Genomic DNA, 23,006 nt, shown 5'->3' on the forward strand with positions numbered 1-23,006 from the left:
CCATTTCTTCTGGATTTTCTAGTTTACTTGTGTAGAGATATTTATGGTATTCTCTGGTGGTAGTTTGTATTTCTGTAAGGTCAGTGGTGATATCCCCTTTATCATTTTTTATTGTGTCTATTTGATTCTTTTTTCTTCTCTATTAATCTAGCTAGTGGTCAATCTATTTTGTTAACTTTTTCAAAAAACTAGCTCCTGGGTTCATTTATTTTTTGGAGGATTTTTCATGTCTCTATCTCTTTCAAGTCTGCTCTGATCTTGGTTATTTCTTGTCTTCTGCTAACTCTTGGATTAGTTTGCTCTTGCCTCTCTAGCTCTTTTAATTGTAATGTTAGGGTGTTGATTTGAGATTTTTCTAGCTTTCTGTTGTGGGCATTTAGTGCTATAAATTTCCCTCTTAACACTGCGTTACCTGCATCCCAGAGATTCTGGTACATTGTCTCTTTGTTCTCATTTGTGTCAAAGAACTTCTTGATTTCTGCCTTAATTTCATTATTTTCCCAGGAATCATGCAGGAGCAGGTTCTTTAATTTCCATGTAATGGTGTGGTTTTGAGTGAGTTTCTTAATCGTGAGTTCTAATTTGGTTGCAATGTGATCTGTGAGACTGTTGTGATTTCAGTTATTTTGTATTTGCTGAAGAGTGTTGGCATGGGGAGGAGGCTGAGGCCGCAGCTTGAGGGAGGCCCTGGCCCCTCTGCACCTGTGTCTGGCAGAGCTGGTGTGAGACGAGACAATCCTGCACCACCACTGGGATAGTTAAGAGTTTTGGCCGGACCTTTGAGCATACACTGAGAGAGTGAGGAGCCAGATGACAAGCACACACTATGGCGCTGAAACGGATTAATAAGGAACTTAGTGATTTGGCCTGTGACCCTCCAGCACAAGGTTCTGCAGGTCCAGTTGGGGATGATATGTTTCATTGCAAGCCACAAATATGGGACCTAATGACAGCCCATATCAAGGCAGTGTATTCTTTTTGACAATTCATTTTCCTAAAGACTACCCCTTCAAACCACCTAAGGTTGCATTTACAACAAGAATTTATCATCCAAATATTAACAGTAATGGCAGCATTTGTCTTGATATTCTAAGATCACAGTGGTCGCCTGCTTTAACAATTTCTAAAGTTCTTTTATCCATTTGTTCACTGCTATGTGATCCAAACCCAGATGACCCCCTAGTGCCAGAGATTGCATGGATCTATAAAACAGACAGAGATAAGTACAACAGAATATCTCAGGAATGGACTCAGAAGTATGCCATGTGATGCTACCTTAAAGTCAGAATAGCCTGCATTATAGCTGGAATAAACTTTAAATTACTGTTCCTTTTCTGATTTTCTTATCCGGCTGCTCCCCTATCAGACCTCATCTTTTTCAATTTTATTTTTTGTTTACCTCCCTCCATTCATTCACATGCTCATCTGAGAAGACTTAAGTTCTTCCAGCTTTGGACAATAAATGCTTTTAGAAACTGTAAAGTAGTTACAAGAGAACAGTTGCCCAAGACTCAGAATTAAAAAAAAATGGAGCATGTGTATTATGTGGCCAATGTCTTCACTCTAACTTGGTTATGAGACTAAAACCATTCCTCACTGCTCTAACATGCTGAAGAAATCATCTGAGGGGGAGGGAGATGGATGCTCAGTTGTCATATCAAAGGATACAGCATTATTCTAGCAGCATCCGTTCTTGTTTAAGCCTTCCACTGTTAGAGATTTGAGGTTACATGATATACTTTATACTCACAACTGATGTGGCTGGAGAATTGGTATTGAATTTATGGCATCAGCAGAACAGAAAATGTGATGTATTTTATGCATGTCAATAAAGGAATGACCTGTTCTTGTTCTACAGAGAATGGAAATTGGAAGTCAAACACCTTTTGTATTCCAAAATAGGATCTCAAACATTTTGTAATTTTCATTTAAATTGTTAGGAGGCTTGGAGCTATTAGTTAATCTGTCTTCCCATACACTGTTTAATATAGCACTGAATAAATGATGCAAGTTGTCAATGGATGAGTGATCAATTAATAGCTCTGCTAGTAATTGATTTATTTTTCTTCAATAAAGTTGCATAAACCAATGAGTTAGCTGCCTGGATTAATCAGTATGGGAAACAATCTTTTGTAAATGCAAAGCTGTTTTTTGTGTATACTGTTGGGATTTGCTTCATTGTTTGACATCAGATGATGATGTAAAGTTCGAAAGAGTAAATATTTTGCCATGTTCAGTTAAAGTGCACAGTCTGTTACAGGTTGACACATTGCTTGACCTGATTTATGCAGAATTAATAAGCTATTTGGATAGTGTAGCTTTAATGTGCTGCACATGATGCTGGCAGCCCTAGAGTTCATAGATGGACTTCTGGGACCCAGCAGTTTTGAAATGTGTTTATGGAGTTTAAGAAATATATTTTCCAGGTGCAGCCCCTGTCTAACTGAAATTTCTCTTCACCTTGTATACTTGACAGCTGAAAAACAAAAACATGGGAGTAATAATGGGTCAAAATTTGCAAAATAAAGTACTGTTTTGGTGTGGGAGTTGTATGAAAAAAAAAGTGTGTTACACTTCCAATTATGTGGTCGATTGTAGAATAAGTGCCATCTGGCACCGAGAAGAATATATATTCTGTTGATTTGGAATGGAGAGTTCTGTAGATGTCTATTAGATCCACTTGATCCAGGGCTGAGTTTAAGTGTTGAATATCCTTGTTAATTTTCTGTCTCGTTGATCTGTCTAATATTGACAGTGGAGTGTTAAAGTCTTCCACTATTATTGTATGGGAGTCTACGTCTCTTTGTAAGTCTCTAAGAATTTGTTTTATGAATATGGGTGCTCCTATATTGGGTGCATATATATTTAGAATAGTTAGCTGTTCTTGTTGAGTTGTTCCCTTTACCATTATGTAATACTCTTCTTTGCCTTTTTTGATATTTGTTGGTTTAAAGTCTATTTTGTCAGAAACTAGGATTGCAACCCCTGCTTTTTTTTTTTCTTTCCATTTGCTTGGTAAATTTTCCTTTATCCCTTTCTTTTGAGCCTATATGTGTCTTTGCACATGAGTTGGGTGTCCTGACAGCAAACCAACTGGTCTTGACCCTTTATCCAATTTGCAAGTCTGTGTCTTTTAATTGAGACATTTAGCCCATTTATATTTAAGGTTAGTATCGTTATGTGTGAATTTGATCCTGTCATCATGATGCTACTTGGCTGTTTTGCGCACTAGTTGATGCAGTTTCTTCACAGTGTCATTAGTCTTTATGTTTTTATGTTTTTCCAGTGGCTGGTACCAGTTTTTCCTTTCCATATTTAGTACTTCTTTCAGTAGCTCTTGCAAGACAGCCATGGTGGTAATGAAATCCCTCAGCATTTGCTTGAATGGAAAGGATTTTATTTCTCCTTCACTTATGTAGCTTAGTTTGGCTGGATATGAAATTCTGGGTTGAAAATTCTTTTCTTTAAAGAATGTTGAATATTGGCCCCCAATCTCTTCTGACTTATAGAGTTTCTGCTGAGAGGCCTACTGTTAGTCTGATAGACTTCCCTTTTTAGGTGACCTGGCCTTTCTTTCTGGCTGCCCTTAACATTGTTTCCTTCATTTCAACCTTGGAGAATCTGATGAGTATGTGTCTTGGGGTTGATGTTCTCATGGAGTATCTTAGTAGTGGTCTCTGTATTTCCTGAATTTGCATATTGGCCTGACTTCTAGGTTAGGGAAGTTCACCTGGATAATATCCTGAATTATGTTTTCCAGATTGTTTCCATTCTCCTCATCTTTTTCAGGTACTCCAGTAAATCGTAGGTTCGGTCTTTTTGTGAAGTCACTTATTTCTTGAAGGCTTTGTTCATTCTTTTTTATAATTTTTTTCTCTAGTCTTGTCTGCATGCCTTATTTCAGCAAGGTGGTCTTCAAATGCTGATGTTCTTTCTTCTGCCTGGTTGGTTTGGCCATTGATACTTGTGTGTGCTTCATGAAGTTCTCATGCTGTGTTTCTCAGCTCCGTCAGGTCATTTATGTTCCTCTCTTTTTTTTTTTTATTATACTTTTAAGTTTTAGGGTACCTGTGCACAACGTGCAGGTTTGTTACATATATATACATGTGCCATGTTGGTGTGCTGCACCCATTAACTCGTCATTTAGCATTAGGTATATCTCCTAATGCTATCCCTCCCTCCTCCCCCCACCCCACAACAGGCCCCAGTGTGTGATGTTCCCCTTCCTGTGTCCATGTGTTCTCATTGTTCAATTCCCACCTATGAGTGAGAACATGCAGTGTTTGGTTTTTTGTCCTTGCAATAGTTTGCTGAGAATGATGGTTTCCAGCTTCATTCATGTCCCTACAAAGGACATGAACTCATCATTTTTTATGGCTGCATAGTATTCCATGGTGTATATGTGCCACATTTTCTTAATCCAGTCTATCATTGTTGGACATTTGGGTTGGTTTCAAGTCTTTGCTATTGTGAATAGTGCTACATACGTGTGCATGTGTCTTTATAGCAGCATGATTTATAATCCTTTGGGTATATACCCAGTAATGGGATTGCTGGATCAAATGGTATTTGTAGTTCTAGATCCCTGAGGAATTGCCACACTGACTTCCACAATGGTTGAACTAGTTTACAGTCCCACCAACAGTGTAAAAGTGTTCCTATTTCTCCACATCCTCTCCAGCACCTGTTGTTTCCTGACTTTTTAATGATCGCCATTCTAACTGGTGTGAGATGGTATCTCATTGTGGTTTTGATTTGCATTTCTCTGATGGCCAGTGATCATGAGCATTTTTTCATGTGTCTACTGGCTGCATAAATGTCTTCTTTTGAGAAGTGTCTGTTCATATCCTTCGCCCACTTTTTGATGGGGTTGTTTGTGTTTTTCTTGTAAATTTTTTTGAGTTCATTGTAGATTCTGGATATTAGCCCTTTGTCAGATGAGTAGATTGCAAAAATTTTCTCCCATGTTGTAGGTTGCCTGTTCACTCTGATGGTAGTTTCTTTTGCTGTGCAGAAGCTCTTTAGTTTAATGAGATCCCATTTGTCAATTTTGCCTTTTGTTGCCATTGCTTTTGGTGTTTTAGACATGAAGTCCTTGCCCAAGCCTATGTCCTGAATGGTATTGCCTAGGTTTTCTTCTAGGGTTTTTATGGTTTTAGGTCTAACATGTAAGTCTTTAATCCATCTTGAATTAATTTTTATATAAGGTGTAAGGAAGGAATCTAGTTTCAGCTTTCTACATATGGCTAGCCAGTTTTCCCAGCACCATTTATTAAATAGGGAATCCTTTCCCCATTTCTAGTTTTTGTCAGGTTTGTCAAAGATCAAATAGTTGTAGATATGTGGCATCATTTCTGAGGGCTCTGTTCTGTTCCATTGATCTATATCTCTGTTGTGGTACCAGTACCATGCTGTTTTGGTTACTGTAGCCTTGTAGTATAGTTTGAAGTCAGGTAGCGTGATGCCTCCAGCTTTGTTCTTTTGGCTTATGTTCCTCTCTAAAATGTTTATTCTAGTTAGCAGCTCCTCTAACCTTTTATCAAGGTTTTTAGCTTTTTTGCATTGGGCTAGAACATGCTCCTTTAGCTCAGTGTAGATTTTTATTACCCATCTTGTGAGGCCTACTTCTGTCAATTCTTCTGTCTCATCTTCTGTCCAGTTCTATGCCCTTTATGGAGAGATGTTGCAATCATTTGGAGAAGAGGCACTCTGGCATTTTGGGTTTTCAGCTTTTTTTAGTTGATTCTTTCTCATCTCTGTGAGTTTCTCATCTTTAAGGCTGCTGACCCTTGGATGAGGTTTTTGTGGGGGCTTTTTGTTGTTGTTAATGCTGTTGTTGCTTTCTGTTTGTTTTTCTTTCAATGGTCAGGTCCCACTCTGAACTCGGGGGGCACCAACCTGATGCCAGTAGGATTGCTCTTGTATAGGGTGTCTGACAACCCCTGTTGGAGGGTCTCACCCAGTTGGGTGGCACATGGAATAGGACTCATTTAACGAAGCGCTTTGTCCCTTGGTGGAGGGAGTGTGCTTCACTGGGGAAAAACCCACTTGTCCGGGCTGCCTGGATTCCTCAGAACTACCAGGAGGAAAGGCTAAGTCTGTTGGTCCGCAGAGACTGCTGTCACCCCTCCTCCTAGGGGCTCAGGCCCAGTGAGATCTGTGTTCTTTCCCTGAACCTCTGGCTGGAGTTATTGGAGTTCCTGCAGGGAAGCCCTGTGCAGTGAGAAAGGATGGCCTGGGTCAGGCCTGAAGAGGCACTCTGGCTGCAGTCTGCCATAGCCAGTGTGTTGGGTTGTTAGGGGCACATCTTGGGACCAAGCCATGCAGCCTCCTTGACTCCAGAAGGGGAAAAGCACAGCCTGGAGCTATAGAGGTGGATGTTGCCCTTCCGTCAGCCTGGGAGCTTAGCATGTTATGCGGTTTTGAGTCCCAGTGCTGGCTGCTGCCCCTCTGCCAAGGAGCTCAGATGACTTAGACAGCAGGCAGATGCAGCTGTGGTGCTTGTTTCCCCTCCCTGCAGGTGCTCTGTAGGCTTAAGCAGATTCCAGCTGAGAGGCTGTTAAGGCTCTTAACCCTGTGTTAAGAGCCACAGGGTTGGGATGCTAAGCTCCAGTGGCATGAGTTCACGAATGGGATCTTCCAGTCCATGGGTTGCAAAGTTCCCTGGAAGAAGCATGGTTTTCCTGGCTGGGTAGCACACTCACTCACTGACTCCTTTGGCTGGCAGGACAGGGCTCTCCTCCTCCATGTGGCTCTCAGGTGGGCTGCCACACCACACTGTTACTACTTTCTCTGTGGATCATGCCAGCCTCCTAGTCAGTTCCGATGGGAGAACCTGGATACCTTGGTTGCTGGTGAAAGATTCACACACTTATTATGGTTCTTTTTGATGGGAGCCTCCAAACGCTACTGTTTCTAGTCAGCCATATTGGCCCTGCCCTTGTGTGTGTATTTTTGTGCCAGTACCATGCTGTTTTGGTGACTGTAGGCTTATAGTATAGTTTGAAGTTGGATAATGTGAAGCCTTTGGTTTTGTTCTTTTGTTTAGGATTGCCTTGACTATTTGGACTCTTAGCTCCATATGAATTTTAGAATAGTTTTTTTCTAATTCTGTGAAAAATGACATTGGTAGTTTGATAGGAATAGTATGGAATCTCTAGATTGCTTTGGGCAGTATGGCCATTTTAATGATGTTGATTCTTCTTTGAGCATGGAATATTTTTCCAATTGTTTGTGTTGTCTATAATTTTTTTCAACAGTGTTTTATAGTTCCCCTTGTAGAGATCTTTACCTCGTTGGTTAGATCTATTCCTAGGTATTCGGTTTTTTCTCTGTGTGTGTGGCTATTGTGAATGGAATTATGTTCTTGATTTGGCTCTCAGCTTGCATGTTATTGGTGTATAGAAATGCTACTGATTTTTGTACTTTGATTTTGTATCTTGAAACTTTACTTGAGTTCCTTTTCAGTTTTAGGAGCCTTTTGGCACAGTCTTTCCAGGTGTAGAATCATATCAGCAGAGATTATGTTACTTTCTTCTTTTCCTCTTTAGATGTCTTTTATTTCATTCTCTTGACTGATCTTTCTGGCTAGTACTTCCATTACTATGTTGAATAGAAGTGGTGAGAGTGGGTGTTCTTCTCTCATTCTTGTTTTTAAGGGGAATGCCTCCAGCTTTTGCTTGGTCAGTATGTTGGCTGTGGGTTTCTCATAGATGGCTCTCATTTTGAGGTATGTTTCTTCAATGCTTAGTTTGTTGAGGGTTTTTCTTTTTTATCATTAAGGGATGTTAAGTTTTATCAGAAGCTTATCTCATATATATTGAAATCGTGATTTTTTTTGGAGATGGAGTCCCACTCTATCCCCCAGGCTGGAGTGCTCACTGCAACCTCCGCCTCCCGGGTTCAAATTATTCTCATGCCTCAGTCACCAGAGTACCTGTGACTACAGGAATGTGCCACCACACCCAGCTAATTTTTGTATTTTTAGTAGAAACAGGGTTTCACCATGTTGGCCAAGCTGGTCTTGAACTCCTGGCCTCAGGTGATCCACCGGCCTCGGCCTTCTAGAGTGCTGGGATTACAGGCGTGAGCCACTGCGTCTAGCTTTTAAATTTTAATTCTATGTGGTGAATCACATTTTTAAATTTCTATATGTTAGACTAACCTTGCATTCTAGGAATAAAGCCTAGTTAATTGTGGTAAATTAACTTTGAGTATGCTGCTGGATTTGGCTTGCTACTATTTTGTTGAAGATTTTTCTGTCCATATTCATTAGAGATATTGTCCTGTAGTTTTCTTTGTTCATTATGTCTTTGCCAGATTTTGGTAACAGAGTGATGTTGGCCTCATAGAATGAGAGGGGAGGAGTCCATTCTTATTTTTTGGAATAGTTTCGGTAGAATTGATACCAGCTCTTCCTTGTACTTCTGGTATAATTCAGCTGTGAATCCATCTTGTCCAGGGCTTTTTTGGTTGGTAAATTTTTTATTACTGATTGAGTATCGGAACTTGTTACTGGTTTGTTCAGGGTTTCAGTTTCTTCCATATTCAATCTTTGGAAATTGTGTGTTTCTAGTAATTTATCCATTTCCTCTAGATGTTCTAATTTATGTGCATAGAAGTCTCTGAGAATCTTTTGTATACCTGTGGGATCGATTGTAATGTCCCCTTTGTTGTTTCTGATTGTGCTTATCTGGATGTTTTGCTTTTCTTTGTTAACCTAGCTAGTGGTCTATCAATCTTGTTTACCCTTTCAAAGAACCAACTTTTGGTTTTGCTGATGCTTTGTATGGAATTTGGGGTCTCAATTAATTCAGTTATCTGATTTTAGTTATTTCTATTCTTCTACATTTGTGCTCAGCTTATTTTTCTTTTTCTAGTGTCTTTACAAGTGATGTTATATCATTAATCTGAGATCTGACTTCTTGAAGTAGGCATTTCATGTTATAAGCTTCTTTTAATGCAGCTTTAGCTGTGTGCCAAAGATTTTGGTATGTGTTTTCTCTGTTTTCACTTATTTCAAAGAACTTTTAAATTTCTGCCTTGATTTCATTGTTTACTCAAAAGTTGTTGAGGAGCCAGTTGTGTAATTTCTGTGCATTTCTGTGGTTTTCAGAGATCTTCTTGGTATTGTTTTCTGTTTTTATTCTATTTTAGTCCAAGAGCATGACTAGTATGATTTTTTTCTTTTTAATTTATTGAGACTTGCTTTCTGGCTGAGCGTATAGGGTCAATCTTCAAGTATGTCCTGTGTGCATATGAAGGATGTATGTGTTCTGTGGTTAATGGGTGGAATATTTTGTAGATGTCTATTAGGTCCAATTGGTCTATTCTGTAGATGCCTATTAGCTTACGTGGAATTGATGTCTAAAATTTATTTGTGAATTTTCTGCCTCAGTGATCTAATGATGTCCATGGGATGTTGAAATACCTCATTGTTATTATATGGCTAATTCTTTTCTCAGGACTAGAAGCACTTGTTTTATGAATCTTGGTGCTCCAAAGTTTGGTGGATAGGTGTTTAGCATATGTAAGAATTCTTGTTGAATTGAACCCTTTATCATTATGTAATACATCCTTGTCCTTTTGTATGGTTGTTGGGTTAATATTCTCATTTCTTAAAGAAGTCATAGAATGCCAGGTTCAGTTGCTGGTTTCATCTCAGCACTTTGAGAGTCTGAGGCTATAGGATTCCTTGAGGCCAGGAATTTTTGACCAGCCCAAATGACCTAGCAAGACCCTGTTTGTACAAAGAATTTAAAAAATTATTCAGATGTGATGGTGTGTTCTTATAGTCATAGCCACTTGGGAAAGTGAGGTAGGGTGACTGCTTTAGGCCAGGAATTCGAGGTTCCAGTGAGCTATGATTGTACTCTGGCCTGGTGACAGTGCAAGACCTTGTCTATAAGACAAAGATAGATATTTTAAATTATTTTAAAATTAGTTAATAGATTTCTACTTCTCTAGCTTCACTTGGATATTAATATGTTAGTTAATAGATTCTGATTCTTTAGATTCACTTTCGTTTTGGTCCTTTTATTGAGCCATGTGTTCTGGTTACTTTGATGTCTTGTGATTTTGTTGATATTTTGATCAAGTAAGAGACAGCTACCTATTCCATCTATTATGGAATGAATTTGTACAGGCAAAAACTGATACCCATCAGGCACTCTAGTCATTCTGGGAGATTCTTCATACTGTTGTCAGGATGTTTCTTCTCTGGACTACTGTGTGTATTTTCCTGTTAAAAAGGTTTGCTTTTTTCTTTTTCTCTTAGGAGCCTTTAATCTCCCCCTTTGGTGAGTGTCATAGGCAGTACTGTCTCTCTGTTCTTGTAACAAGCATTCATGCTTGTTCTCAGTTGTCCTGACATGTCATTTCAATTATATCACCATTTTCTTCAGCACCACATATTAAAGGAAGCAATGGCCGGTCTTTAGATAGCCCCAGAATAATGCAGAACTTTGGACATATGTTTTACTCCTTTTGTTTTTCTTTCCCGAGAGCAAAACAGAATGCGAAAAGCTTTTGTGTAACTGCACTGTGCTGTGGTGCACAAATACAACAAACTTTCTTCCTTCTAAATGCAACCATTCTTGGCTTTGTGTTCACCTAGGTGCTGCAAACTCAGCTGGCTTTAGTCACCCTATTACATTTAAGTTCATATATCAATTGAGAAAACATAGGGGCCTCAAGTTTTTGATTCAACTATCATGGTGTTCTCAACATGGTATAATTTGTGTATTAGATTTATAAAGTATTTTCACCTGAATTTAGTAATTGGAATTTTTAAAACTTTTGGTATCTTTCAGAAATCTTTTCTCATGATACTCAAGTCCTCTTAAGAAAGAAGCTTATAGAAGCATCATTCCAAAAAGTGATATTGGATGGATATGGGAGCTGTGGCCCTCAGAATTTAAACTTAAGGAAAGAGTGGGAAAGTGAGGGTAAGTGTGAAGGTCACAATGGATATTATGATGGACATACAAAATGTAAGACAACTACCTATAACAAAAACATCACTGTTACAGGAGGTCAAAAACATGAAAAAACTCAATTTATGTCAGTTGCTTTTTCTAAACCATGTGTTTCTGTAAGTAAGTGTCAACATCAATTTTTGAAACTTACCTTTTCTTTAAAAGGAAATTTGGAAAATCTGAATAGTGACTTAGTCCATGTTTCAAATAATCATTTAAACCAATTAAAATATAGAACTGGAGTAAATGTTCAGTCAAATATTTCTGAAAAAGAGAGATTTAAAAATGAGGTGATTTCTAAATATGATCAATTTGATGGATCTTTGTTAAAAGTTTGTTTCACCAACAAATAACACCTTGTTCTGCCTGTGATCAATATAGAAAGGTCTTCATTCATTCATCATTGCTTAATCAATGTCAAGGAATAGATAATTTGGGAAAACATCACACACATAATAAAACTTTGACAGCCTTTAAGCAGGACTCTACCCTAAATAATTACCAGTATATTTGTGTTGCAGAGAAAAATCAGTACAATAAATCTGATACAACATTAAGCCAAGGCATAAGCCCCAGAAGACATCAGAAAACTCATTTTCTACAGAACCATTACAAATGTAAAAAATGTGAGAAAGCCTTTCATGAATGCACCAACCATGTCCATCAGAGTATCTTTATTCAAGAGAAGTCTGCCAAATGTAATAAGTGTGTAGAAACTTTTATCCAGTCATCAAAACATACTCAGCCTCAGAGAATCCATACTGGAGAAAAGTCACACAGATGTAATAATGGTGAGAAAATCCTTAGTAAATTGTCAAGTCTAAGAAAACATAAGACAATCCATAATGAAGAGAAACCTTACAAATGTGAAGAATGTGACAAAGCCTTTAACCATCGTTCACACCTTTCTCAACACCAAATAATTCATACTGGAGAGAAACCATACAAATGTAAAGAATGTGGAAAAGCCTTCAATTCTAGTTCATATTTTACTAGACATCAGAGAATTCACACTGGAGAAAAACTTTACAAATGTAAAGCGTGTAGCAAATGTTTTACTCATTCTTCAAATCTTCTTGTGCATCAGAGAATTCATACTGGAGAGAAACCTTACAAATGTAAAGAATGTGGTAAATCATTTAAAGTGTCTTCAGCCCTTACTCAGCACGAGAGAATTCATACTGGAGAGAAACCCTATAAATGTAAGGAATGCAGCAAAGCCTTTAACTGTAGGTCGTACCTAACTAAACATCAGAGAATTCATACTGGAGAAAAACTTTACAAATGTAAATCATGTAGCAAATCTTTTTCTCGTTCCTCAAGTCTTATTGTCCACCAGAGAATTCATACTGGAGAAAAACCCTATACATGCAAAGAATGTGGCAAAGCCTTTAATTGTAGTTCACGCCTTACTCAGCATCAAAGAATTCATACTGGAGAGAAACCCTACATATGTAAAGAATGTGGCAAAGCCTTTAACTGTAGTTCATCCCTTACTAAACATCAGAGAATTCACACTGGAGTAAAACTTTACAAATGTAAAGCATGTAGCAAATCTTTCTCTCATTCCTCATGTCTTTCTGTGCATCAGATAACTCATACTGGAATGAAACCATATATATGTAAGGATTGTGGCATCTCCTTTAACCGGTCTTCAAACCTTAGACGACATCAGATGATTCATACTGGAGAGAAACCCTACAAATGTAAAGAATGTGGCAAATTATTTAATCGATGCTCAACCCTTACTCGACATAAGAGTATTCATACTAGAGAATTTCTATAGTTGTAGTAAATGTGAAAAGAGTTTTATCCAAAATTTAGAACTTAAAAATCACCATAGAGTTTATAGGGAAACAGACTTTGCAGATTGAATAAATGGGAGGAAGTATTTAATCAGAACTCAAATCTGAATGTGTCAGTACTTACACAAAAAAGGACTAAAGCACAGATCCCCAGACTTTAAAATTAAATAAGAGTATTTGTTATGGAGGATTACTCTAAAGCCAAAGCAGTTATTTATTTTGTTATGTGTTTCAGATGAGCAAAAGCATTGATGTTTGGACAAGTAATTACTCAGTTGAGCACGTTATTTGTATTGAAAACATTTGAAATTTGTATGAAGCAAATCATAATTCAATTCTCAAATTAGTTGTTATACCTTAATGCTTAGTGTTTATATAAAAACATATAGTCTATTTTTTCTGCATCAGAGCTCTAAGAGGTCATTCTATAGTAGGTGAACATCATTAATATCAACTTATTTTCATGGAAGTTTAATGGCAAATGTAAAATACATGAAGAAAATCTAAAAGAGGCTCTTTGTGTTTGTATCATAAAACAGTAATATGTGTAAGCATATAGTACATATTTAGGGCATTAGTATTCTGTACTAAAGTAAAAGAGGAATATTCTGAATTTATTTATTACATCAATTGCTCCTTAAGTAGAAAAACACTGGTCAGTTATTTAAAATACTGGCATACCTTTATAGTACAATGAAGTAGTAATCTTGAATATTATTTGATGTGTTAAAAAAATAAAAACATCTTCACAGATATCAAAGTGAAAACTCATATCTGAAAGATTGTAAATATACTTTATATCAATTTTCCAGAGAACTAAACTTCTAATAATATCGGTAATATTCTCATGGTTACTATTTTATATTCTTTCCTGCTTTTTGTAGTTACTGGTGTACTATGACAGTTTTAATAAAGATTATATGGGGGTATACTTAAATGCCGTACTTTTAAATCCCGAATCATTGTTTATAAAATTTTATTCAATATTTTTCTTTGCACATGCCCTTTTTCAGTCCAATTGAACACTTAGAGATTTTTCTTTGCTTTCACTTGCATTAAATGGAATATACATATAAACTAAGATAGAAGGAAAAAGGTGTAAGAGAACTATACAGGCAGAAATGCATGTGTATGTACCTATCTTCAAATGGAAAAGAAAATGATGGATCACAACAGGAAATTTGAGAACTGTTGATTTATTACCAAACTAGCAACCTCCCACATTCTTAAAGCTAAATTAGTTTTTCATTGCACACTGAATTTTTCTCTCATAAATCTAATGTCTTCTGGGTTCAGACTTTATCCCATACAAATCCTTTTTTCTTGTCTATGATTCATGTGAGACGAATTGTATGATTTTCTTATTTCAAAGCTTATAAACTATTATAAGTTCTCATGGATTTTAAGAATGTTTTATAAAGTTTAATGGTGCTGTCCAGGTGTGGTGGCTCACGCCGGTAATCCCAGCATTTCGGGAGGCTGAGGCAGGTGGATCACCTGAGGTTGGGAGTTCGAGACAAGCCTAGCCAACATGGTGAAACCCCATCTCCACTAAAAATACAAATATTAGCTGGGCATCGTGGCCCATGTCTGTAATCCCAGCTACTCGGGAGGCTGAGGCAGCTTGGGAGGCAGAAGTTGCAGTAAGCCAAGATCACACCACTGCACTCCAGCCTGAATGACAGAGTGAGACTCCATCTCAAAAAAAAAAAAAAGATTTAATGGTGCCGAGAAATTAATCTGAAGACATGAGTAACACTACAGTGATCTATTTAGTTACAATACAAAATTCTGACCAATTAGTTGAAGTAAAAGTAGTGCCAAAGATAAATAAAAAATCTTGAAAACAGCCAGGACAAAGTAACAAATTACATAAATGGAAGAAATAATATAAGTGCAGTATAATATGTCATAAAAAGTAATCGTTGCAAATGACAATGGAATTACATTTTAAAATTTCAGATAGGAAAACGTAGTATCAACACAAAATTCTGTATTCAGCAGAATTCTTTAAAAAATGAAACCAAGCCACAGTGAGATATCACACACCTATGAGAATGGTTAAAAAAAAATGTGAATACCAAGTGCTTGTTAGGATTTGGAGCTACTCAAATTAGGAATGCAAAATGACATAGTAACTTTAGAAAATAGTTTAACCATTTTTTATAAAGTTAGTCATATACTTCTTATTTGAACTAGATGTCCCACCCCAGCCATTTATTATACAAAACCGAAAACTAGTGATTAAAACCTGTTTGTAGATATTTGTTGCCACTATATTCATATTTGCAAAAAGCTAGAAATAAATCTTATGTCCCTCACTAGGTGAATGGGTAATAAACTGTGTTATGTCCGTACTAAAGAAGTGTGTTGTTAACAAAAAGGAAAAAACTATCGATCTCCACTACTACATGTATGAATCTTAAATACATTTCTCTAAATTAAGACTGTCGGATCAGCAAGGCTATATATTACATGATTCTGTTTTATCACCTTTCATGAAAGATTAGAGGGATGGAAAATGATTAGTGGTTGCCAAAGAATGGGAGGAGGACAGGCATTGATTACAAAGGGGCAACAAGAAAAAATTTGGAGGATGATTGAACAGTTTAGTGTGATACTGTGGAAATAGATATGTGACTACACAGTTGTCAAAACCCAATAAACTGTACACCACAAAGAGTAAATTTTACTCCATGCAAATTTTAAAAACTTAACCAGGATGTTGGGGAAATTCAGTTGTAATGCAGACAGTGACAAATGAGTCTCATTGTATTACAAATTATCTGTCATCTGGCTAGGTGCAGTGGCTCATACCTGTAATCCAAGCACTTTGGGGGGCTGAGGCAGGAGGATCATTTGAGGTCAGGAGTTTGAGACCAGCCTGGCCAACATGGTGATACCTTGTCTCTACTGAAAATACAAAAATTAGCTGGATGTGGTGGCACACACCTGTAATCCCAGCTACTCAGGAGGCAAAGGCAGGAGAATTGCTTGAACTGAGGAGATGAAGGTTACAGTGAGCCAAGTTTGTGCCACGCACTCCAGCCTGGGTAGCAGAGTGAGACTCTGTCTATAAACGAACAAATTACCTGTCATCTACCTATAGACATAACCCTACTGAGGAGGATGGGGATAAAAGGTCTGCATCTAAGTCACTTTGAAAAACAGTGTTTTGATTGAGTGCTGTAAGACTACACAAATGCTGTATTCTACTGAGTAATATTTTATTTTCCTACAAGGATATGCATTAGCAATTCTGAAACAATTTTACGTGTTATTATATAATATATGGAGGCTGTTTCTCAGTGTAGTTCACAAAAGTTAAATGGTGAATGCTAGCATGAATCTTGTGGTCCTAGCCCAAAGTTGGAAATATCAGGATGAACCCATGACTGATATATCTGGATGGATGGATGGATGGATGGATGGATGGATGGATGGATGGGTGGGTGGATGGATGGATGAATAGATATAAAGATAGGTAGGTAGGTAGGTAGGTAGGTAGATAGATAGATAGATAGATAGATAGATAGATAGATAGATGATTCAGAGATAGATAATGTTCCAAACTCTTGAGGGCCAAGAACCAGTGACATCTTGTATCAACACACCTAGGTCTACAATCTTGGTTTCTAAACAACATTCATTAAAAGGACCCAAGGGTTGAAGTTAGAAAATACAAGTTGAATACCTGCACAATGTGCACATGTACCCTAAAACTTAAACTATAATAATAATAACAAAAAAACTATAAAAATAATAACAAAAATATCCAAACACCAAAATATAGTGAATATAATGTAATTTATAATAATTTGATTTCTCTTGAAGATGGTTTAATTTGATTCAAATAGAATTATATTTTCATAGCTATTTTATAAATTCTCCATAATAAAAATAGTCTTATATCTCTTAAAAAAAAAAAAAAAGAAAATACAAGTTGAGCTAGAGTATCTTGTAAAGCCACAAAGAAAAAAGTGCTTAATAAAAATGATGGGGACTTTTCAAAGGGAGCCAACCTGAAAGACCTCCCAATGGTCCAAGCTCCAACAATATGAGCCATAAGTTATGATAGCTTTGGATTATGGCCCACAGAATAAAATAATACTCATCTCTACTGTGTGAATAAAAGAGATTAAATAAGGAAAGAAGGAATGAAATCTACAATATTCAAAATACAAATCAATGTAGTTGGATAATGCAAAATAAATCAACACTAGAACATCACAGTAATAATTACTGTAGGGAAGATTCCCTGAGGAATTCAAAAATTTCAGGAAAAACTTAAACACTAAAGAGTGTATTTGGGCCAGTCTCGGTGGCACATGCCTGTAATCCTAGCACTTTGGGAGGCCGGGGCAGGTGGATCACCTGAGGTGAGGAGTTCAAGACCAGCCTAGCCAACATGGTGAAACCCCGTCTCTATTAAAAATGCAAAAATTAGTCGGGCATGGTGGTGGGCGCCTATAATCCCAGCTACTTGGGAGGCTGAAGCAGGAGAATCACATGAACCTGGGAAGCAGAAGTTGCTTTGAGCCAAGATCATGCCATTGCACTCCAGCCTGGGTGACAAGAGCGGAACTCTGTCTCAAAAAAAAAAAAAAAAAAAAGAAAAGTGTATTTGCATATTTTAAGTATCTACCATCTAATATTTATTAATACTGTTTTTTCTTAATTTCTTAGACTTGTGACTGTTTGAAACAAATTATAACACTGTATTGTAGGATTTATAGTTTGTAGTTGTAAAATTTATAACACATGGAATAAGAAGATAAATGGAACTGTTCTGTAGCAAATTTTTCATGTTTTATATTTAAGACAGTATAGTATTAACTCTAAAAGTAGATTTGGTTGATATGTTAAAGATTCATATAGTATTCCCTGCAGCAACCACTAAAAAATGCAAAGAAGTGTACTGTAAATGCTAAAAAAGGAGTTAAATATAAAATATTTATTTGCACAATATTTATGTATCTTTTAGTCATAATAGCCCAAAACAGGAAACAACCAAAATGTCCATCAATAAGAAAATGAACTAATTGTATAGCTTTTAGAACAAAATACAGCTCAGGAATATGAAAAATCAAGCACACATCCTGGATAAAATTCATAAACCTGCTCAATAGGAGAAAAGTTGGACACAAAATTGTACTTTATGTATTTGTGTATTCTATTCCAGGCAAAATAATCCTATGGTGAAAAAAATCAACACAGAGCTAATCTCTGCTTGAGAAAAAGGACCAAAGACAAGTGAATTTTCTGAGGGTGATGAAAGTATTGCTTCGAAAAGGGGTGAAGTTTATACAGGTCTATTTATTTGTCTAACATGTACAGTTAAGGTTTATGCCTTGCAATGTATGTACATCTTCACAAAAAAAACTTTAAAAAATTAAGTGGGTGGGGGTAGGGAAAGGATTGAAGTATAGATGAAGCAGAAGTGGTACATGATTAGTAGTTGAAGCTGGAGGCAGGTCTATATATTTTATTTTTATGTCTTTAATAGCATTTGTATAAATGCACAACATTAATTTACAATGTTAGCTCAGGATCTTGTTTACCTTTGGACAGGGAGGGAGGGAGAAATTTATTTTCTGGGCAGGAGTAAAGCTGGTTCTATTCCTCAGTTATGTAAATTATCTGTTATAATCCAAAAAGCTTTACATGTATGTTTCTGTATGTAATGTTGTATATCAATAAAAAATTAAATATTACATATTTGCACCAAAATCCTAACTCACTATCTCAGAATATTGGCAGTGTTTTCTTTTGTCATAATATGGAACACAATCTCATGGCATTAGCAGATGGGTTTGAATATTCTAAAGTATCAATGTCCTAATCTTATGGACACCTCTTGGGTCTTTCAATTTTTGCCTTCATTTGGTAAGTGGCATGGTTTTGATTTTTTGAGATGAAACTTTTTCCCAGCAAAGTTTTCCCCCACAGTGATGCTCTGAAAGCCAGGACACCTAGCACAGGACCCTGGGCATACTATGCACTCAGTACATGTGGAGCATGTTGATCAGGAACAAAAGGAGTAGCAAAGGTCAGTTCCTGCAAAGGTGAGTAAATAATACAGGTATGACTGAAAGGCTGCAACTCAGGAGTAAGCATTTTACATTCATTCAACAGACAATTTGCAACTAGTACACCAAAAAATTTTGGCTGAAAGCAGTACTTTGGGGGCTTGGCTAAACTCTGTAATCACCTGGAGAACTTTAAATAATACTGATGTCTGGGCCTTACTCCAGGGATTTTGATTTTATTGGTCTGTTGCAATTTGGGGTTTTGGGAATTGTAGGGCCTCCGCATGTGACTGTAATGTGGAGCCAGGGGTGAGACCCACTGTTTCAGGGTGAGGGATGCATTAGCTGTGTGTGATTTCCATGTGTGCTGCAGGTATGTGCCCTGTGAACATTCCTTCATTTGGAGTCTTGGAAATTGCGGCAGGAAGAAGTGTCTCTCTACAGATCTATTTTTTATGTCACTTGCTTTTAGAGTAAGAGGTTATTTCAGGCACAGTAATTTGATTTAATTTGTTTTCAAAGCATAAATAACCTGAAAATACTAAAATGAAAAGAATTTGCAAACGTGAGAATTTGCAAACATGTGGAGTGTGTTCTTATGTGCTTTCCAATTTCTCTGATGATAAGAAATGAGTAATGTTGGGTCTTGATTTCCTAAGCTCAGCCCTTAGACACTTTCTCAAATTATTTGAAGACCTTCCAAGTTGCTTCAGAAGCATTGTCCAAAGGAGATTATTCCCAATAGTGAAGAATAATAGATGGATGAGAATGTCTAAGGAATCCTACTTCTGTCGCAAAAGTGGCACTCTCCAGAACCTCAAGGGCCCATGGAGTTCATGGGCTTTGGAGTCAGGCAGAGTTGACGCTGAGTCCCATCCCAGCCTCTTAATAGACTAGTTACTTGACTTGGAACAGTTATGCAAGACAAAGCATAATGATACTGATGGCAGTAATGGGAACAATTCATTCCTCTCTGTATCCATGCCCATTGCAATGCATGTTTTTAGCTACTCCCATGGAGGGAAAGATTCTGTTTATCCAGTCCTTGGATCTGACTGGCCTTATTTGCTGTGGCCAATTCATACTCATTGTTCTGGTGAAACAATTAGGCATGTTTTGCTCCTCATTATAGTCTTTAAAATGATACTTTATGAAATTGTATTTCTACTGTATTTGGCTATATTCATTCTGCTCAATATTCTAATTCACTAGTCCTCTTATCATCTCTGTTTAATTTAGTGGTGAACCTATACATTGTCTAGTAACTTAATTTTGTATTATTCATATTCTATTGGGCTGTTGTTCAAATGTGGCTTTTAAACTTTAGTTATTTGTTCTTTCCACAAAAATAAACACTGATTTTCTACTTTTCATTATATTCATTTAAACATTTTAAATATAATTCCAATGCGCAAAGTTGTTGCATATTTTTTCTTCAGACATTTCTTCCTTATTATGTCACTCAGTTTTTCCTTTGGTTCTCACTTTTGGGAGATAACATATTTGGGGTGTCTATAGTCATATTGTTTCCAGTGTTTCTTTCATTTTCCTTGGGAACAAGATGAAAAACATGCATAGATTTGACATCTTTGTGATGAGTCAGTATCTGAAGGGAGCATTTTTTTCTTAGTTTGACTACTCTGAATGATTATCTTGATTTACTTCTGCTCCTGTGAGGTTCTTATATTTTCCTTTAACTCCATTCAGCAAGTTAAAGGTTCTTGTAACTTCTTGAGGATTTTTTAGTTGTCTATATTAAAATATTTAATAATATATAGCATTTTCCTAAAAGCTTATTCACAGTGTACATGAGTAAAATATTTCAATAGACATTGTAAAGCATACAGCAGAATCTTATGAGATATCCCATTTCTTCATTCAGAACATTCCTCTCGAATATACCAGGTGGTAATAGTAATTTGTAAACAGTAGTTTTTTGATACTTAAAAATTTGTTTTTTGCACGTTTCTGAAACTATATACTTCATGCCAATGAACAGAACTGATCTAGATACAGCCAGAATTACTGTTTATAATATTAAAATAATATTGATAAAATTATTTACCTGAATTCAGGTCTTTTGGCTTTAATCACTCTGCTTCCTTTTTAGCATGTTTCTGAATTTACAAAAGAATCTGTCTGGATTTCTACTTGTTCTATAAACTAAAAGAGACAAGGGAAATTTATGTGTGGCTAGATAGTACTTGCTTTTTACAATTTATAATTTCTGGTGTCATTTTAGTTGCCTTGAAAATAGTGACCTCTTGAATTTCTGCTATCATAAAATTCATGTCATTGTTAGGCCTACACTTTGTCATTCAGTTTTTTACACCTTTGATACTAGAATATAATGTGTATCTTCTCTTTACTGGTGAAAAATGCTACGCATTTGTCTCTACCTAATTAGTGAAACTATATTTAGCATGTTTATGTTCATTTAGTTACTGTATACCAAAACATTTTATTTCTGTGATGGTCTTAATTTTACCTAACAGGATTGTAAATGGCTTAGTTTGTCATTTTTCATGAATTTCTATATTATACATTTCAGGTATTAAGTCCATATGTAATTGGCTTAGAATAATCCCTAACACATTGTAGGGGCTACTACATACTAACCACTCTGCTTCCTCAAATTTCTATTTGTTCATACCATTCTTCATTTACTAAATTATTTTGTGTATGTTATTCACATTTATTTTTCCATCCTCTCTAAATATTTATTAAAAAGAGGAGGTAGGCTAATGTGTCATGCAATAGAGTAAGCCGAGTCAGTAACAGTATTCATGGGCTGAGCAGAAAAGGTCTCCAGGGCCAGTATTATGGCTCCAACCTCAGCTCTCTGAGTACTAGTAAATCCAGAATGAGTTAGGGAATTATGCGGTCTCCACCAAATAGCCACTTTTCCATTTTTACCAGCGCCATCAGTAAAAAGCGTTGAAGTGTTAGTTATGGGGGAGTGAACTACTTTTGTAGGCACAACTACTGGAGTATGAGATAAGAACTGAAGTAGGCCGGGCGCGGTGGCTCACGCTTGTAATCCCAGCACTTTGGGAGGCCGAGGCGGGCGGATCACGAGGTCAGGAGATCGAGACCACAGTGAAACCCCGTCTCTACTAAAAATACAAAAAAATTAGCCAGGTGTGGTGGTGGGTGCCTGTAGTCCTAGCTACTCGGAGAGGCTGAGGCGGGAGAATGGCATGAACCCGGGAGGTGGAGCTTGCAGTGAGCCGAGAGAGCGCCACTGCACTCCAGCCTGGGCGACAGAGCAAGACTCCGTCTCGAAAAAAAGAAAAAAAAAAAAAAGAACTGAAGTAGTTTGTCAGTAGGAAGGGCATGCTCTATATGACCTGCATAATCAGAGAGTGCTGTCTGAAGATCTAGAGATGGGGGTAGTACTCCTTCGAATTGCTTTTTACTCAAAGGAATTCTTATGACATCAGGGTCATAACCTAGCAACTGATTGCATAATCTGTGGCATGTATAGTTGACTTTACTAACTAGCTGGATATAGAGAGATAGTGTTGTAGTCCCAGTATGTGAGCAAAAAATCCATTCTAGGAAGCATAGCCCTGGGGCTATCCTGTTGGGGAATGTTTAGTAGGAAAAACAAACAATTTAACTGAATGTTGTGGGTCTATGCAATCTAGTTGCCTCTGAGAAATAGCTTGCTCTATTTCCTCGATTTCCCTTTTTGCTGCAGGAGTTAAATACCTGGGAGAGTCTAGGGCTGTATTGCCGTTTAGGATAGAAAACAGGTTTTGTAACTTATCAGTGGTTATGCTCAAGGTGGGACGAAGCCAATTAATATCACCCAGTAATTTTTGATAATCATTTAAGGTGTGTAAGTCGCTAGTATTTAATTTAACCTTTTGAGGTCTTACTGACTGGGAAGTTAGTATGTATCCAAGATATTTCCAAGGAGAAGACAATTGTGCCTTTTCAGGGATTAAACCTCTTAACTGTGTATTCTTTACGACAGAGGCATATAAACTTAAAAGGACTGGCTCCGTTGGGGCTGCTAGTAAAATATCATCCATAAAATGAATAACCTTGCAACTAGGAAATTTGTTTCTACTGGAGAGCAAAGCCCGATTTACATGATACTGACACAGGGTAGGACTGTTCAGCATTCCTTGAGGAAGTACTTTCCAATGAAATTGGTGAGCTGGCCTTTCATTATTGACAGCTGATAT

At 37.0% G+C, this 23,006-nt stretch overlaps 1 protein-coding gene and 1 pseudogene across 4 annotated transcripts in view; both read left to right on the plus strand.

Moving 5' to 3' along the window:
• ZNF720 (zinc finger protein 720) overlaps positions 1–20,176 on the plus strand; it is a 60,234-nt gene extending 40,058 nt beyond the window's left edge. For 2 of the 3 annotated variants that reach the window (XM_030797668.1, XM_003280470.4), the window contains exons 4-5: positions 10,812–10,946; positions 11,498–14,174. In XM_030797668.1, the coding sequence (XP_030653528.1) occupies positions 10,812–10,946; positions 11,498–12,762 (1,400 nt within the window). In that variant the 3' untranslated portion in view covers positions 12,763–14,174. Of the gene's footprint in view, positions 1–10,811; positions 10,947–11,497; positions 14,175–17,963 lie in introns of those variants that run through there. The other variant, XM_012505271.2, reaches the window with a different exon arrangement.
• LOC100600157 lies at positions 519–1,402 on the plus strand (annotated as a pseudogene). Its single transcript, XR_123476.4, has one exon. The product of XR_123476.4 is annotated as a ubiquitin-conjugating enzyme E2 D3 pseudogene (transcript).
• Positions 20,177–23,006: the final 2,830 nt, after the last annotated feature.

The sequence above is a fragment of the Nomascus leucogenys genome, chromosome 2 (genome assembly GCF_006542625.1).
Source record: "Nomascus leucogenys isolate Asia chromosome 2, Asia_NLE_v1, whole genome shotgun sequence".
In the NCBI taxonomy this organism is placed as follows: Eukaryota; Metazoa; Chordata; class Mammalia; order Primates; family Hylobatidae; genus Nomascus; species Nomascus leucogenys.